This window comes from Hypanus sabinus, chromosome 2 (assembly GCF_030144855.1).
Source record: "Hypanus sabinus isolate sHypSab1 chromosome 2, sHypSab1.hap1, whole genome shotgun sequence".
In the NCBI taxonomy this organism is placed as follows: Eukaryota; Metazoa; Chordata; class Chondrichthyes; order Myliobatiformes; family Dasyatidae; genus Hypanus; species Hypanus sabinus.
In genome coordinates this window covers 121864482-121883827 of record NC_082707.1, presented here as the reverse complement: position 1 = coordinate 121883827, position 19346 = coordinate 121864482, and the positions used below count along the sequence as shown (strand labels likewise).

General features: G+C 40.6%; 1 protein-coding gene across 7 annotated transcripts in view; it reads right to left on the bottom strand.

The window, feature by feature from the left end:
* The window catches only part of LOC132383059 (phosphofurin acidic cluster sorting protein 2-like), a 301168-nt gene extending 282295 nt beyond the window's left edge, over positions 1–18873 (bottom strand). For all 7 annotated transcript variants that reach the window (XM_059953785.1, XM_059953814.1, XM_059953804.1 and 4 more), the window contains exon 1: positions 18652–18873. In XM_059953785.1, coding sequence (XP_059809768.1) covers positions 18652–18767 — 116 coding nt within the window. In that variant the 5' untranslated portion in view covers positions 18768–18873. The remainder of the gene's footprint in view (positions 1–18651) is intronic.
* Between the last annotated feature and the right edge of the window lie 473 nt (positions 18874–19346).

The window sequence follows — 19346 nt, the reverse complement described above, 5'->3', positions numbered from 1 at the left end:
GCAAAGAGTTTTCAAATAGCCGTTTCCTCAGTTCGTAATGTAATTAAGAAATGGCAGTTAACAGTGAAGGTGAAGTTGAGGTCTGGAAGACCAAGAAAACTTTCCGAGAGAACTGCTCATAGGATTGCTAGAAAGGCAAATCAAAATCCCCGTTTGACTGCAAAAGATCTTCAGGAAGATTTAGCAGACTCTGGAGTGGAGGTGCACTGTTCTACTGTGCAGTGACACCTGCGCAAATATGACCTTCATGGAAGAGTCATCAGAAGAAAACCTTTCCTGCATCCTCACCACAAAATTCAGTGTCAGAAGTTTGCAAAGGAACATCTAAACAAGCCTGATGCATTTTGGAAACAAGTCCTGTGGACTGATTAAGTTAAAATAGAACTTTTTGGCCGTAATGAGAAAAGGTATGTTTGGAGAAAAAGGGTGCAGAATTTCATGAAAAGAAGACCTCTCCAACTGTTAAGCAAGGGGGTGGATTGATCATGCTTTGGGCTTCTGTTGCAGCCAGTGGCACGGGAAACATTTCACTGATAGAGGGAAGAATGAATTCAATTAAATACCAGCAAATTCTAGAAGCAAACATCACACCATCTGTAAAAAAAAGCTGAAGATGAAAAGAGGATGGCTTCTACAACAGGATAATGATCCTAAACACACCTCAAAATCCACAATGGACTATCTCAAGAGGCGCAAGCTGAAGGTTCTGCCATGGTCCTCACAGTCTCCCAACCTAAACATCATCGAAAATCTATGGATAGACCTCAAAAGAGCAGTGCATGCAAGACGGCCCAAGAATCTCACAGAACTAGAAGCCTTTTGCAAGGAAAAATGGGCAAAAATCCCCCAAACAAGAATTGAAAGACTCTTAGTGGCTACAAAAAGCATTTACAAGCTGTGATATTTGCAAAGGGGTGTATTACTAAGTACTGACCATGCAGGGTGCCCAAACATTTGTTTGGGGCCCTTTTCCTTTTTTGTTATTTTGAAACTGTAAAAAATAAGTGATAAGTAAATAAGTGATCTTGCTTAAAATATTAAAGAAATATGTCATCCTTAACTTTATGCCTTTTGGAAATCAGTTCAGCTTTTACTCACTTAGCTATTCACAGTAACAGAAATTTTGACCAGGGGTGTCCAAACCTTTGCATGCCATTGTATGATGAGTAAAGCAAACAGCATTTTTTGTTGAATGCCTCTTCTTGTCAAGAAAGCAGAACTAACAAGAATTTAAATCAATGGACCTGTTTTACATAAAATATCAGAAAGAACAGAACACAGAACAGCTTTCCAGTAACTTCAATTTACTATTATTCCATGGCTGCAAAATAAATTACCCAAATTCTGCACATTTGATTTGTGCTTGACTGATTCATTGCTCCTGTCTCAGACTCACATCTGCTTTTGATTGCTCTCTTCCCCAAACTCTGAAATAATAACAAGTGTACATTAAACCACTACTCCTATCCTTGAAATCTGACTTCAACACAGCTTGGTTGGAATCTATTCAATTCTACAAACACTTGTCAGTATTCCTGTATTGCCATTAATCCAAAACTACACAGATACTAACCTCGAAGTCTCATTCATCTCGAAAGTGATATTAATGGATAACTTGTTCCATTATTCTTACCAGCTCAATCTCATTTTGTCAGAGAAAGATTGAAAATTAGGCAATAAACTTGCACCTAACTTTACAGAGCCCTAGAGCACAACAAAAGACATCTGACTCATCAAGAATGCTCTGCCCTGGCTGTGTGAAAGCCCACCCCTATTGCACCACTAAAAGTTGCCTTTCATTCTAAAGTACATTTTCATTTTTTTTAAAAAATTATTAAATCAGCTACCACAACTATTCCAGACATCTCTCTTTACCCACACACTCCTTCATAAAAGAATATTTTTGCAAGTTTTGCTTTTATTAATTGTTTTTCAATGGATGCCCTTTGTTCTCTCACACACCTGCCAATGGAAAAAAAAACTGCTTATTCGGCAGAAATTGCATATTCTACAATATTAGGCTTCTACTGCAATGTTTGTAGTGTTTGAAAATTGCACCTCTTAAACAGTAGGCTTGCCTGTAACTGCCCACAGTTTACTTAAATGACTGATTAATACCTCATCCTTTTGCAATGATCAGCATCACAACGATCTGACCTGTCAAAACAGTGTATAATGTAGAGAAAGTATTCCTTTGCACTTACGTAATTACACCTCAAATGTCTGAATGAGCATCACAATAGTTCTGAATGAGCATCATAATAGTACTGAATGATCATCATAATAGTACTGAATGAAGGCATTTGTTGCCACTCTAACATGCAGGTCAATTTAAATTTGGAGGGCTTTCATAAAATGGGTGGAAAAGACAGAATTGGTATACACCGATCATCTTTCACAGACCAAAATTCTTGCAATATATGCCACCCATGATCTGCAAGAACATGGTTCAAAGAACCTAGATTAACATCCCAGTGGAATACAAAGGAAATGGTGCTTTGCAAAAGCAGTACTGTCTCTCCTGGTATGTAGACAGAAGATTTTAATGACAGAAGATTCTAATGATTTTAATCTTATTAAAATAAGATTTTAATCTTCTAAGATTTTAAAAGATTCTAAGAATTTTAAAGGAGTGTAGGGGAAATATCCAGGCCAATTAATTATTTCTTAAAGAGCCTCTCTAAACTTATTACCTAGTCATTACTAATTTCAGTCTGTGGAACCTAGCTTCCAAATCTGCTACCTATAGTTGCCTATATTTTAACTACAGTATGCCAATCAGCTGGAGCACACTTTAAGATGTGAAAAATTTTATAGGAAACTTGCTCTCTTCATTTTATCATTAAATCAGGAAAACAAAGCAAACTCTAACACGAATTTAGGAAGGCACGATTAGGATTTTTTCCCTCGGTGGTTGACATTGCACAAACAGGTAATAGATTCCCCAATGCAAATAAAAGGATATGTGACACTGGTTCTGCTTCTCCAACGAGATAAAATGTTTGTTCTTCTTCAGTCAGGACTCCATTTTACAATATTAGAAGATGCCATGTTGTTCATTTAAAGTTCAGTCGGCCCTCCTTATCCACGAGTTTCACATGCGCAAATACAACCAACCGTGAATCGAGAAAACCCAGAAATGCTCTTCCAGCACTTGTTGGTCGAGCATGTACAGACGTTTTTTCTTGCAATGCAGCATAACAACTATTTTACATTGTATTAGGTATTATAAGTATTCTAGAGATGATTTAAAGTATACGGGAGGAGATGCGTAGGTTATCGTGGATCGGGATCGAAAAAAATCGGAAGTTCTCTTATTGAGTAAGTTGGAACAGGTACATCCGGTATTATTTAGCGTCAGTTAGTCAAACGTCTGTCTTAGTATATAGTATATATTTTACCTTTCTGTGCATATAAAACACTTAAGATGTTTCAGCGCTGGGTTCGGAAACCAAAGTTCCCGAGTCCTATCCAGTCAGAGATCGCTCCCCAGTATGCTCTCCATCCGTGCCTGGTTGATGTGGAGGATCAAAAACCAAAACCCAATAATTAAACCACTGCGTTGCTTAGTAATAATTGTAGCTTTCACCAGGGCAGGGCCTTTCAAATGCTCCATTAAAATTGTTCTGATCATTGACCGACTGTAGCCTAACGCTTTCCTAATGACCAACGGCGTTTCACCTCTTTCCGATCACTTTATTACTTCCACTTTATTTTCAATCGTGATTGTGATTATTTTCGTGAACATGAATACTGCGGATTCAGAGCTCTGCGGCCGGGTCCTAAGCTCCACCGCATTGAGACTGGTTGAATAAGGGACTTGAGCATCCGCGTTTTTTGGTATCCGCAAGGGGTCCTGGAACCAACCCCTCGCGGATAAGGAGGGCTGACTGTAGTACATTTCCAACAACAGGTAACATACAAACTCAGAACAGATTGCTCTTTGAACACAATAAAACAAGTCATTCCTATAAGTCTAGTCACTGACATCCTGCAGACAAACATAGGTGGATCAGGTGGACTATATGGAAGATGTCGCCTGAGGTAACATTGTCCACTGGTGCCATAGAAGGTGGCATACTAGTGACTATATTTTATTAAAAGTTTGAGTTCAGTGGATTCGGTATGGCACCAATGACTCTAGCAAATTTCTGCAAATGTGCAATGGAGAACATTCTCACTGGTTGCATCACAGCCTAGTATGGACTTCCAATGCACAGGATCCCAAGAGACTGCAGAGGGCTGGAGCCAAGTTCCATCACAGGCACTAGCCTCAAGAAGGCTGCTTCCATCATGAAGGATCTCACCCTCCAGGCATCAACAGCTTACTGTTGGAATATGAATAATATGACTTTGAATAATATCAAAAGAACAACTCATGGGTAGTAAGATGAAGCAACTTCAATTAATGTGACCAATCATAGCTCAGAGGGAAAAAAAAATTGGTTTACCTTTAAATCTGTACCCAGATTCATTTCTGGACATTTTGTTCGTTAAAGATGAAAGCTGAACCTCACAATATCATGGCCCTTGTACCTCATTGTCTACTGCACTGCACTTCCTCTGCAACACTACATTCTGTATTCCGTTATGGTATTTCCTTTGTACTATTATAAGTTCAAGTTCAATTATCATTTAACCACACATGAATATAGATGAACAAAGTAGCATTCCTCTGGGGCCAAGGTACAAAACCAACAACACAGCACATAGCGCATATGGAATGATAGCAGAAAACATACAATCACAAAAAAGTATAGTTCAAGTCTCTGAATGTCACGGCCTGTAGAATGATGGTGCATGGGATGTTGTCCTCATCTAACTTGTTCTTCCATTGAGCAAACACTGGAGTGCAGGACCGAGCAAACACCCAGGCAGCACCAACGGAAGGGGCATAATGTTCTTAAGTTTTGAAATGATCTGTACAGTTGGCGTGCAAACCTAATTTTCCACTACACATGACAATAATAAACCAATTTCAAAGCTTGGTAGAAATAACAAGTGTTTGTCTCTTTCAAAGGCTTATCAGGCATTTTTTATATATTATTGAACCAATCAAAATTGCCATAGTATTTGACCTCATCTTCAAACTTGTCATCAAGTCACAACACTATCACTGTAAACCACACAGGCTTCAAAAAAACACACCGTTCAATTTTAACCAAATAGTCCTATTCATTTATAACAAAGCCTTTTATAGAGATTAATGTAAGCAGAAATCCAAAAGAAAATAATTTGCTGAAAATTACGTTTAACAAAACTATAAAATCAGACATACTGTTTAAAATATTGAGATACAGATTACATTATTATTACAAAAAAGCAATTTCAAATCCAGCTTTCTCCTGAAACAAGCGATCAGAAATTGGTATTTGACTTCTTTAAAGTACTTGCATCAGTTTTCAAGCCTTGGCCAGTTATGATTTGTCAAGTCCAAGTCAAGTAAAAGTGAAAGCTGCTGCTCTATAATGGGGAAGGTGATAAAGAGACAAGTGAGCTAACCTTTCATGTCATATTTGATTAGCATGTTGATGCCCAATCTGTACAAAGACCATGATCCTTAATATATGTTTATATAAATAAAGCTGTACACAATGCTTTTAAGATTGTCAAGATATCATGTTGCAGAACCATTGCAGAATGTAAGATGGTGCTTCAGATTCCTTAGACAGTAGCAGAACGCAAGGGAGAAACAATCCTCAGACACACTAACAGCAGCATTCTCCTTTGCTTAAAAAAACATGAGCAATGGTGGCAAAGTGGCATTAATTACTCAGTCTTAGAGATCCCAAGGGACCAGACAGTGCAGATTAGCATGACAGTTTCCCTTTCCTTAACGACATTAATGAACCAATTAACCATAAACTTCCACAATGTTGCTCTGATGTTCACCTTTCATCATCATCACCATTACGTGCTGTGTCGTATAACATAGGCAATCATGGTGACCGTGGTTGTTCTTGGCAAATTTTTATTATGGAAGTGTTTTGCCCTTACTTCCTTCTGGGCAGTGTCTTTACAAGACAGGTGAAACCATCCATTAACTATACTGTTCAGAGACTGCCTGTCTGGCGTCCGTGGTGACATAAACAGGACTTGTGATATGCACCAGCTGCTCTTGCAGCCATCCACCACCTGCTATGGTAGGGGTGTATTTCTACCCCGCCATCAAGTTCGCCTTTAGGACATTACAAAATTAAATGCCATTATTACTTTTGTCACAATAGGAGCACCTCATTTATACTTGCATTGTTTCATTCTATTTTACAATATTGTAGTATAGATTTACAATATTGTATAATATTTAAATATTTAAAGCCAAATATAGAACACTGCAGCTGCTAGTGACGAGTTATTTTGTTAGAGATGGTATCTATACCAAAACATTAAATAAGAAAACACAGCAACAAGGAACAAACTTGCAGACACAACAGTCAGGAGCTATCAAACTTGTTATCATAAATATACATCTAGCTTGCTCATACCTTACAGGGGAATATTCTGCCATGCTTACCTAACCAGTAGGCTATTCTAGCCACCATAATTAATGGCATTTGGGGATAAGTAGTAAATGCTTGACAGCAATACACATTTCATGAAGAGTGGAAAATAACAGAGGATCGGCCCAAAGTGGCTGCTAATTCACAAAGGGAAGTGTGAGATTTTATGCACAGAGGCTTGAAATATTTGATTTATAAATGATTTGCAGTTTCTGGCAATAGGACTGCTTCACTTAATGGCCTAACAGAGAAATCAAGTCACAGATGTCCTTTCACATGCAAAAAATGCAAGGCAACCACCTACTCAACACCCTAAGCAAAATTTTTTTAAGATTCAAGAAGGTTACAAGGCAGATTCTGAAAAGGTCAGCATTTTAGCCACCAACATACTGAAGAATGACAGCCTACAGGAGGTAATTGGAAAAAGATTAAAATACAGTGCATTGTTGTCCCCTCCATCTTCCAAAGTATTTCCTCCGGGATTGTTCCCACATAGATGAAAATGTGCTGAAGTTTTCTTAGTGCTCTGAAGAGATCACAACATAAACCACATTCCAGGGTCCAGATTTCAAAAGTGCCATTTTTACTGCAGATCCTGAGACAAGAAGACCAAAAAGATTCCCAATTGATTCTTCTGACCTGGATCTGGGCCATACCTTCCAAATATCTGGACCTGACTTGCACTACCTTACTTTCCCTTTTCTATTTTCTAATTATGATTTATAATTTATATTTTTATTATATTTACTTTGATTTGTACTTCAGGGAGCACAAAGCGCAGAAACAAATATCACTGTGATGAGTGCATGCTCTAGTATCAATTGTTTGGTGACAATAAATTGAAGTATTCTATAAGCTGAAACATGAATGCTGCCACACGGCTCTGATCTCAAGCTAGTAATTTCAAGAAACACAGGTAACAAGGTACATTCCTGCTTGTGCACTTCAAGATTAATAGTTGACAGGCAGGATTAATAAAGAATTAAAATGGAAACATGGCCTGAATCACTTACACCTGGATTGTAAATTTTCTCTCACTTTTGAAGCTGAGGTAGCTTATTTCAGCTCTTAACATTGGCGCTGAAGGTTATTGCATATCAAGTCAAGTCAAGTCACTTTTATTGTCATTTCAACCATAATTGCTGGTACAGTACATAGTAAAAATGAGACAACGTTTTTCAGGACCATGGTGTTACATGACACAGTACAAAAACTAAACAGAACTACATAAAAAAACAACACGGAGAAAGCTACACTAGACTACAGACCTACACTGGACTGCATAAAGGTGCACAAAAACAGTGCAGGCATTACAATAAATAATAAACAGGACAGTAGGGCAAGGTGTCAGTCCAGGCTTCGGGTATTGAGGAGTCTGACAGCTTGGGGGAAGAAACTGTTACATAGTCTGGTCGTGAGAGGCCGAATGCTTCGGAGCCTTTTCCCAGAAGACAGGAGGGAGAAGAGATTGTATGAGGGGTGCATGGGGTCCTTCATAATGCTGTTTCCTTTGCGGTTGCAGCATGTAGTGTAAATGTCCATGATGGTGGGAAGAGAGACCCCAATGATCTTGTCAGTTGACTTCACTATCCACTGCAGGGTCTTGAGATCCGAGATGGTGCAATTTTCAAACGAGGCAGTGATGCAGCTGCTCAGGATGCTCTCAATACAACCCCTGTAGAATGTGATGAGGATGGAGTGTGGGAGATGGACTTCCCTCAGCCTTCGCAGAAAGTAGAGACGCTGCTGGGCTTTCTTTGCTTTGGAGCTGGTGTTGAGGGACCAGGTGAGATTCTCCGCCAGGTGAACACCAAGAAATTTGGTGCTCTTAACAATCTCTACTGAGGAGCCATCGATGTTCAGTGGGGAGTGGTCACTCCATGCCTTCCTGAAGTCAACAACCATCTCTTTTGTTTCGTTCACATTAAGAGACAGGTTGTTGGCTCTGCACCAGTCCGTTAGCCACTGCACCTCCCCTCTGTAAGCTGACTCATCGTTCTTGCTGATGAGACCCACCACGGTCGTGTCATTGGAGAACTTGAAGATATAGTTCGAGCTATGTGTTGCAGCACAGTCGTGGGTCAACAGAGTGAACAGCAGTGGACTGAGCACACAGCCCTGGGCCCCCCCATGTTCAGTGTGGTGGTGTTGGAGATGCTGCTTCCGATCCAGACTGACTGAGGTCTCCCAGTCAGAAAGTCTAGGATCCAGTTGCAGAGGGAGGTGTTCAGGCCCAGTAGGCTCAGCTTTCCAATCAGTTTCTGAGGGATGATTGTGTTGAATGCTGAACTGAAGTCTATGAACAGCATCCGAACATAAGTGTCTTTTTTTTGTCCAGGTGAGTTAGGCCAGGTGGAGGGTGGTAGCAATGGCGTCATCTGTTGAGCGGTTGAGTCGGTACGCAAACTGCAGAGGGTCCAGTGAGGGGGGCAGCAGGGTCTTGATATGCCTCATGACGAGCCTCTCGAAACACTTCATGATGATGGATGTAACTGCAACGGGACGGTAATCATTTAGGCAGGACACTGAAGACTTCTTCGGCACAGGGACGATGGTGGCAGCCTTGAAGCACGTTGGAACTTCTTGATAGCAATATATTACATTCTGCAACAAGTGCTTTTAAAGTAACCACCTTTAAACAGTGTGAAGACAATGGAAGTGAAACCTTATTGTATATATTGCATAACAGACAGCTTCTGTTTTTGGAATGTACTGTATGTCTCCATGTACAAAACGTCCCATGCAAGGAAAGTTTATTGAAACATAGAAAAGGGTTCAATTATTCTTCAAAACAGGCAGGCACTTTCAACTATCAAACATCCAAGTTTTGACTGCAAGTATTTGGGTAACAGCTCCAAATGATAACATCTTTTTTAAAAAAAAAATAAGCTATCTTTGTACTAGATTTTTATAGCCAAACTACAGAAACGCAATATGTGGAACTGCACCTGATATATTCACTCTGACAGCAACTGCTAATTTGCATGCAGGTTTGTTGACAAAGTGCAGAGTACTTCCTGTTAACTCATTTTGCTGCTGAATATATTTATGTCTTTATCTTGCATAGTTTACTTAGAAAGCAATATAGGTTATGATACAACATTCTCAATTACTGTCTTAGGTCATGAGCAGTAACCTTGGTTCAGTGGTGGTAAAATTATTCAATGGTCTGCGGATTCAAACCTTCAGGACTTGAGGGCAAATCAGATCAGAAGGTGCCATCCTTCAAAAGCAGCATGAAATTAATGTTTGACTGCCTTCTCTGATGGAGATAGAAAAACTCATGTAGCATTCAAAATCAGGCTGGTCAAGACCTTGCCCTAAACTGCTGTCACTACAAAGGAATAAACTATGTAATGCATTTTCATTCTTACATCCATTGCAATGTGCTAAGTAGTTTTCAATCACATTTCTTAAAACTAATAGCGTTGTGGCCACTCATGTGCCCTTCTGAGATGGTACACTACTACAATAATTGAGGGGCTTCCTCATCCAAATTGGCCCCTCCAAACCCTTGAGGTGGCTGCACCAAACTTCACTGCATCCCTCAGCACATACTGTTGCAGTCTTGAATGTGCATTTCACTACTGACATCTCAATGCATTGGAATGCTAACAGGTTTCAGGCAAAACAGCTAGTGCCTTTCACTGAGTTGATGATCTTCCAGCAGCACTTCATGCCCATTGTGTGGTGTGTGTATCCTTGGGTATAGATCAGAGAGTCCTTTGTCATGCAGCAGCTCGGGATGAACTGTAACACAGGTTCCATACCCTCTTTGTAAACCCACAGACCACAATAATCTGAACTACCATCTCGACCTCACTACTGTCCTCTTGGGGGCAGCTCGTGGTGGGAGTAATGGTCTGGGTATGCAGGAAGGATCTGACTGGGAGGGCCCACCTCAACGCTAGCCAGGCAAGGTCTTAGTGCATGTTGGTGAGATCTGGTAATGAGCCATTCTGCCAGATGGCCTAGGCAGTCTGCTCAGGGAACCAACCCACTGTATCCATCCAGTCCTTCTCCTGCAGTGTCTGCAGGAGATTGTGTGCTGACCACTGCCTGATGGACTTCTTGTCAAAAGTGTTGCCCTGGAAGAACTTTTCCATTAAGGACAGGTAGTATGGCAACATCCAGCTGGCTAGGATATTGCACAGCAATGGGGGCGAGATCCATCCTTCATAACAACAGGGACAGACAGAACCTTGGCATTGGTGTTACTTGGTGCCCACAAACTTCGATTCCACACACAGCGCGATGCAGCCACACACAAACTTATCATCAAGGGGAAGACAACTTTGGGTATGATTTTGCCTCATTCTCCAGGGTCTTTTGCAAAGTAACCACTGTGACTCACTCCACACTAGATCCCTAGATAAACCTGAACATGACCCAGGTAATTTCCAAGCTGGAGGAGAGGGAGACAGACCACACCTGCGCCAAGTAAAGCAAGCCTCATACTACCTCACAACACCTCACATTGATGACCAGGTTCTTTCCTGTTATCAAGAGAGAGAGAGACAGAGTCCCCCCCACAGTTCCAATTTCTGTTATACCTTCCCAATCAGCTACAGCCAATTCTTGCTGCAGGCCTCAGCCCCTCCAAACCAGATCTCCAGCACCTTCAAGCAATCAGATCTGACACTGGATCAGTTGGGCCAGTTGCCAAAGAGCATGGCATCGCTCTTCGTGCAGTTCACTTTGGTCCTCGATGCCAACTCAGACTCATCGCAGATGCTAATCAATCTGCGAACTGAACTCACATCTGAGCAGAAGGCAGAGAGGTGATCCGTGTACAGAGAGATCTTCACCTGGGGTCCTCCACTGGAGGCAATTTCACCCTCCTATGCTCTTCCTGACAGCTTTGGCAAAGGGTTCTACACATCACACAAAGAAGACAAGGAATAGTGGTAACCTTGCCTGACTCCAGATTTGATGGGGAATCTATGTTTCCCACACATTGATTTGGTCTGCACTACAGATATCTGTGCAGAGCAGTTAAATCCAATTCCTGATTTCCACCCCACCTCCTCCCCAACACCAGAGACCATTATGGAGAGCATGTCTGTCACATATGTGATATCCTGTCATAAGTTTTCTCCTCGCCCTAGCTGACCAGGCAGGCATCCCCATCCTGTAGGAAGGCAATAGTATTCCTGCATAGCACAAAGCTGTCAAAGATCTTTCTGCCAGGTACAGCTCTCCACTTCTTTCTGGACACCAGATCCAACCAGTTCCCCTCCACCACCATTCTCCTCCATCTGGTGGAACTTGTCCTCACTCTCAATTTCGCCTTTAGCTCCTCCCACTTCTTTCACACACTCCCTTATCTACTTACCTACCCATCACCTCCTTCTGATGCTCTCCCCTTTTTCTTTCTTCCATGGCCTTCGGTCCTCTCCTATCAGATTCCCACTTCTTCAGCCATGTCTCTCTTCCACCAATCAACTTCCCAGCTCTTTACTCTCCCAGTTCACCTATCACCTTGTGTTTCTTCCTCCCCTCCCCCCCACCTTCTAACTGACTCCTCATCTTTCTTTCTTCAGACCTGATGAAGAGTCTTGGCACAAAATGTCGACTATTTACTCTTTTCCATAAATGCTGCCTGGCCTGATGAGTTCCTCCAGCATTTTGTGTGTGTTACTTCAGGTCTTAAGCTGAAATGAAAACTGCTGAAAATACTCAACAGGTCAAGCAATATCTGCACAGAAGACATATTACATGTTTTGGTCAACAACTTTTCATCAGAACTGATAAAAGGTTGTCAATCCAAAACACAATATTAATTCTAATCTCTCCATAGATGCTATAGACCAACTAAGTATTTACTCACGTGACCAAATAGCACTGGGATCAAGTTTGAAAGGATAGACAATCTTTCCTATTTGAAAGCCAATTAACATATAACTTACGTTTGACCTCTTATTCTCTATTAAAATTTCAAACTTTCACTCGCCACCAATCTGATATTCTTTCTCCTTCTGTCTAAAATTGCTTTGACCTAGAAAGTGCATTAATATTTGTCCACCGGAGAGCTCAGTTGGGTGTTCAATTGAATTCAACAGTTTAGATTTCCTATAGTAGAATGACATTTGAAAGCACTATATGACATCCATACATAGAGGGCCAATGGGACAAGGTTTGTTTTCCCTGACATTATGGACAGACCAGAAGCCATTTAAACTTTTTTTCTCCTACTAAGTTAAAAGGCAAGGAATGAAAAAAAATGTGCAACAAAGGTGTTAAAGCCATAAGCACTTTTATCTCTGATTTTATATCCGGTTTTCAGCCAAATCTAGCTCATTGACAGCACATGTCAAAACATTGCAAAGAAGATTGGCACTGTTATTAAGACACTTTATTGAAATGTTAAAGCAAGAGCCCGTCTCTCCTCTCAAGTGTGTGTAAAAGACTCCACTGCACACTTTGAAGCACAACAGAGGAGCTCTTCCAGTTCGTCGACAATGTGTGTCATTACTTAACGTTATCATAACATGATCCTATTGTTACTGTAGAAACTTGCTGCATGCGAACTGCTTCCTGCATTTTTCCACAGATCAAAGGTGGTGACAGTTCAAAACTAATTCTTCTTCTATGTACCACCCGATCAAGTCATCAGATCACTATCTAATGCAGTTTCTCTTTGCTTACCAGATTTAGAGTATGTCTAGATACTGCTCATAGATCTAAATATATATTAACAAATCATTCTGCCCTGTTTATTTAATAGATTTTGTAAGCACATGATCATACCCTCAGTTCTAATCAACAGCTCCAAAACTGAGCCTCTGTACCTCCCTCTACAACTGGATCCTCGACCTCCTCACCAGGAGACCAGTCAGTGTGGCTTAGAAATAACATCTCCTCCTTGTTAACAAACAATACAGGCACACCTCAAGGATGCAGGCTTAGCCCACTGCTCTACTCTCTCTACATCCACGATTGTGTGGCTAGCTAGTCACATTTCAAACGGTATCTATAAATTTGCCGATGATGCGACTGTTATTGGCAGAATTTCAGATGGTGACGAGGAAGCATGCAGGAGTGAGAAAGATCTGCTGATTGGTGTTGCAGCAACAACCTTGCACTCAACGTCAGGAAGACCAAGGAATTGATTGTGGACTTCAGGAGGGAGAAGTCAAGAGAACACACACCACAAAGAATCTGACGTGGAAATGGTGAACAGTTTTAAGTTCCTGTGTGTCAACATCTCTGAGGATCTACCCTGGGCCCAACATATTTATGCAATTACAGAAAGGCACAACAGCATCTATATTTCACTAGATGTTTGAGAAAAGTTTACAAATTGCAACAGATGTACCTTGCCGCACATTCTAATTGGTTGCATCACCATCTGGTATCGAGGGGCTACTGCACAGAATTAGAAAAGTTGCAAAGTTGTAAACACATCAGGCTTCATCACCGGTACTAGCCTCCCCAGCATCCAGGACACCTTCAAAAGGCAATGCCTCAAGAAGGCAGTATCCATCATTAAGGACCCCATTCAACCAGGACATGCCCTCTTCTTATTGCTACCATCAAAGAGGAGGTACAGGAGCCTGAAGACACACACCCAACATTTCAGGAACAGCTTTTTCCCCTCCACCATCAGATTTCTGAATTGACAATGAACACTAAGAGAGGGAGAGTTTTTCCCTCTCTTTTTGCACTATTTATCTTTTTAGAAATATTTCTTATTGTAATTTATAGTTTTTATTATTATGTACTGCAATGTACTGCTGCCACAAAAGAACATATTTCATAACATATGACAGTAATATTAAACCTGGTTCTGATTCAGATCACATGGTTTGAGGAGAAACATTCACCCAGCCTAAAAATAGGAAATTATGTACTAAATATTTGTAAATTAAAATCAATTCTTTCATCAGCACCATAACAGGGGCCTTCTTAAAAAAAATAACAAAAACATTTAAATCATTGCAACCAAACTGGTCAACATCCCAGCTCTGTATGTGCCGTGAATCCAACCTTTCTTCCTTATATTAATTAAAATCCATCTTAAAACTTGGACCCACTATCACTTGGGATTTAGCCACAAATGAGGTGCCATCATCACAAATGATCTCATCTGGCAATACTAGCAGCAGAAAAACAAAAGTATGCCATTCAGTTCAGAGTCCAATCTGTCATTTAGTTAGATAACGACTGCACTGTGCCTCCACTCATATGATTTCCATGTCCAACACAAATCTTGACCTCATAGCCAAAAGCTCTAATTGGCCTAAAAATTTTCTGGCTGAATAAGAAATAGTTCTACAGAAAAAGCAAACAACTGAACAGAAAATATTATCTGGGAACAATACTTGTGAAATATAATAGATCTACAAGTTTTGTAAACTTTATTGATTATGCAATCAGGCAAACTATGTTTAATCCAAGAGTTTATTAAATGCCATTACTTCAATTGCCTAACTCGGGACTGCAATGATGCTGCTACACCAAAAACCAAAACAAGTACACAAAAGTGTAATACACATTTGAGGTTTGAATGTTTAATTTCTCTTTGTAACCATCAACACAGCTACAAATTATTCTGCCAAAATTGACTGCATTGCTTAAAAGTTAAAAACAGTTGCAAATGCTAATTACATTTAACACTATTGTCTGAAATTAAAATTAAATCAAGACAAAATGAAACACAAGAACTATTACAGCTAAATACAGATTCTCGCCTTTTCAGCTTTTCCATCTACTGCAGAGGTTCTCAACATTTTTTATGCCATGGTCTCTTTACCATTAACTGAGGGGTCCGTGGATTCCAGGTCGGGAACCCCTGATCTACTGTGCCCTACAATTGTTGCTGCTGTTCCTTTCTGCGCCTTGTGACACATCAGGTGGCAACCCTGCTGTTTCTTTAGCTAAAGGTGCCATTCTTAAGCAAGCTATCATAATTCAGATGATTATAAACCACCAATGTTCTAATTAAACATCAATCCCTTATTAAAATACTGATTTGGCATTGACAGTTTCTCCATTTTTCTACATACATACAAGTGATGATATTTTGAGGATACCCAAAACATTAGAGACAATACATTGATGCAACTTATTTACTACCAATTTATTAAAGAATATGAACATATATTTGAAAAACATTTCTCCAACTACTGTGCCGTATGACTATAGAAGCACTGATATATACAGTGGATTCCAGTTAATTGGAACACATTGGGACCAGTACATTTTGATCCAATTAAGAACCTGCCCCAATTAGCCAAAGTTTCATGGAAATAGTTTAAAAGATATTAAAAAAAAGACAAACTATCATTCAACTGAGTAACGAGTTATGTATTTAAATGAAGTTCAAAACAAATTAGAATACTCCTAATACTACTACAGTACTATAAAATTGTGTATTAGTTCCCAATAGTTACCTACAGAGGAATTCATCCTGTGCACACTGCATGTTCTTTTGACAAACTGTAAATGAACAAAACCAGTGCAGACACCTACTGTAGATAATTATTGTCTACATACAAAGTGTTCACTAATTCAATCCTCAAAATCTTCATTTTTATTGTAACATCCAAGATTATTTTCAATACCTTCAAATTCATTGGAGTTCCTAACTTGTTGAAGTACTGTAGTGAAATTGATTCATTTACACTCGTGGCCATTTCTGGCATCTCCAAGCCCGAATGCTTGAAATGGTAGACAGCAAAACAGTTCTGAATTGTCTTAGTACTTATTTCTCACCAACCATCTATGACAAAAATCACAGCTTTTTGAACACACACGCAATCGAAGTTGTTTAAAAACTGTTCACTCTAAGCATGGTATAGTGTCTAACGGCGACACAGGTGTGCATAAGTGACACTAGTCAGAAACTGTTCAGCAACAGTCTCCTGTCCCAATTAAGCAGCCTAGTGTCTCAAATAAACAAAAGTAATCCTGATGTTTCCTTGATTAAGTTTTGTTCTTTAAGAGTTGTCCCAAATAAGCAGCTGAATGATTAACTGATGGTCCAATTAACCAGAATGCACTGTATTGCATTATTAAACAACTGCAAAGAATGTAGTAATTATAACCCTGTTTATTACTGAAATCTCAAATTGACTTCTTGGGTTAAACTGATTCAAATTGATTAAACTGATTAAAAATATTCAAAATTAATTTAAAGTTGGGTAAACCAGTTGCAATCAAAATGCTTCTCTTTCCTTAAGAGACACAAAATACGGGGCAAGAAAAAAAACATCCCAAGTTGAACCTCATTTAATTCGGTGTTAGTGAAGAATTTCTCACTGATCACTGCAATCAAACTAGTCTCTTTAATAAAATTATTTTACAGATACTATCAAATACCTGATGGTTCAGCAAAATTTCCCAGTAAGCAAATTTCAAACAGACTCAGAAGGAATATGCTTGGTCTGCAGAATCAGCTGGTATCAATTGGCATTCGTCTCTGCCTGCTTAATCTAAACAGATCAGATCATACGTCTCCCAGGCTGGCTATAGGATGATTGGGTCGTCTCTACCAATAACATGCCAACCATCTCACATAGATCTAATTGGTCCCAGTGGTCTTCTTCTGTTGGATTCACCCTGATGATGATTGATATCTCATGATCTGCCTACTTGTGGAAGCCAAGCTCAGGTTTGGTTGGAATACCCCCAACACAGAAGATGAAAGATACACTATCATGGCAGCACCACACTGAAGAGAAACCAATGCTCTTTGGATCAATCCCCAGCTGAAGAGATAACTGGCAGAAAAATAGTGAAAACCACATGGTGTGCAATTACTTGGCAGATTCTTCAAAAAACATAGACTATGCAAACAAAATACATCCAGTTATTTACTTCGCATTTTACAACACTGAACAAGGTTTCACTCCATTTAAATTACTTCCTTTGTGATAAAAACATGTGAGGTTCTTGCCAGTCACTCCTTCTTTTATCTGCCATAAACAATAGAATTTCAGATATACAAACAAGCACTGGATATCTGAGTATTCTAATGAATATCAGTCTTGTCTAAAACAGAGATTTTTGTGGTCATTTCTCACTTCCGATTTCATTACATCTGGTTTGTGAATAAACTGGTTCTCCACTTGCCTATAAGCATTTCATGATTATACACTACAGTTCAATATGTTGTACTTTGCCAAACACAAAAGTAAATCAGTTGGCTGCTGGTAAATATGGTACTCAATTGCTTCTAAATTTAAGGTGGTGGGGGAGGAGGAGGAAGAAATTCAATGGAACTGCTTAGCACAGATTGTTCACATACTCTCCCTTCAGCACTGCCTGCTCCACTTGTACATGGGTCAAGTATGCACTTCGTCCCTGTAACTAACATGTCAAATAGTCCTTTGTGGGAAAATAAACAATTGTAATTAAATACAGACAACTTAAAATAATAAAAATATTTACAATTACAGATTACAAACAGTACAATATTGTCTAAAACACCTGCAAAAACTGAAGCCTGGACCCATTTATGACAGGCGTTATGCAGCAAGGTGACTGGACAGCAGTTACATTTTAAAAGCTTTCTAAAATAAACATCGTCATAATTAAATATTTCTATAAATCTGTAATGATCAAGAGGTCAGAGGCTCATTCTTCTTTGTACTAATTTTTAAAAGCAGCATCGCCTGTGGTATCCATAGCTTAAATCATCTAAACAATCATTGCCCCAATTTACAGGTTTCCCACGCTTCTGTCAAACCCGCAAAACTTTTCAAACAATGGGAATTTGATAAAAATGCATACAAAAAAATAAGCATTTCAATATATCGTTCCCAATATTGAAGCTATTATCTCTTCTCAGTTACCCCTTTCTCTCCCATGCATCATTACGAGGCAGACCACAATCGTTGCCCCTTGGTGGTTCAGCGTCCCTATTTACGCCAGATATTTCTCGCCTCCGTCCCAGCCTTGCCACCCGCCACCGATCCCACCCTGTGTCATTTACTCTCTCTGCCTTTCTACCTCTCCGTCCTAATTCTGCAACCCTGCATCAGCCCTGACGGGCAATAATTCTGCCACACTGCTTGCACCCCCCCCCCCACCACACCTCAACCTTAACTTGAACTCAGACAAGTCCAGACGCCCCGATTGCAGCCCACTGCCACCTTTAATCGCCCACTGCTATGCCAGACGTGCCCGCAGCCCTTTTGCCTTGTACCTGGGTATACAGCTGGGCGAAGAGCCGTCTATCTCCCAGGTGGCAAAGAGGTTCATAGGCACGGGCTTGTTGAGTCCGGACGAACCAGTGAAACTGAGTCTCCCCTTCTCGGCCATGCTGCGTGTGTCAGTAGTCGGTGTACATACTATGATCGGGTACCGCTATCCCCAGCACCTCCTCCTATCTCGCAACCGCTCTCTCCGGCTCCTTCACCGCAGCGCCGGCCAGCCCACCGGAAACGCATCACCGGCCGCGCGTTCCGGCAGCCCCGCCCCCGCAGCGGGCGTGACGTCACCAGCTCGCTCCCGCCCAGGCTCCTCCGGAGCGCTCGCCCCGACGGTCCTCGGTGAGGCTGGCCTGCACTGCCCCGGGGTGAGGAAACGGAAAAAAGGAAGAAAATCTCCAGATGCTGGAGGGACTTGGCAGGCCGGGCAGCTTCTATGAAAAAGAGTGAACCGTTAACGTTTCCGGCTGGACTGGAAAAATGAGACAAGAAGTGCAGGGTAGTAGGTGATAAGTGAAACTGGGGGGGGGTGAAGTAAAGAGCTGGGAAGGCTTGCTGAGGGAGATAAAGGCACCAGAGTCCAGTCATTCGCACAGTGCTGGGGAGAAGAGGGCGGTCGCGAAAAAGGAATACGGGGTGGGGGGTGCAGAATAGAGGTAGTGACGGCAGAGTTCTGAGGAAAGAAATGTCT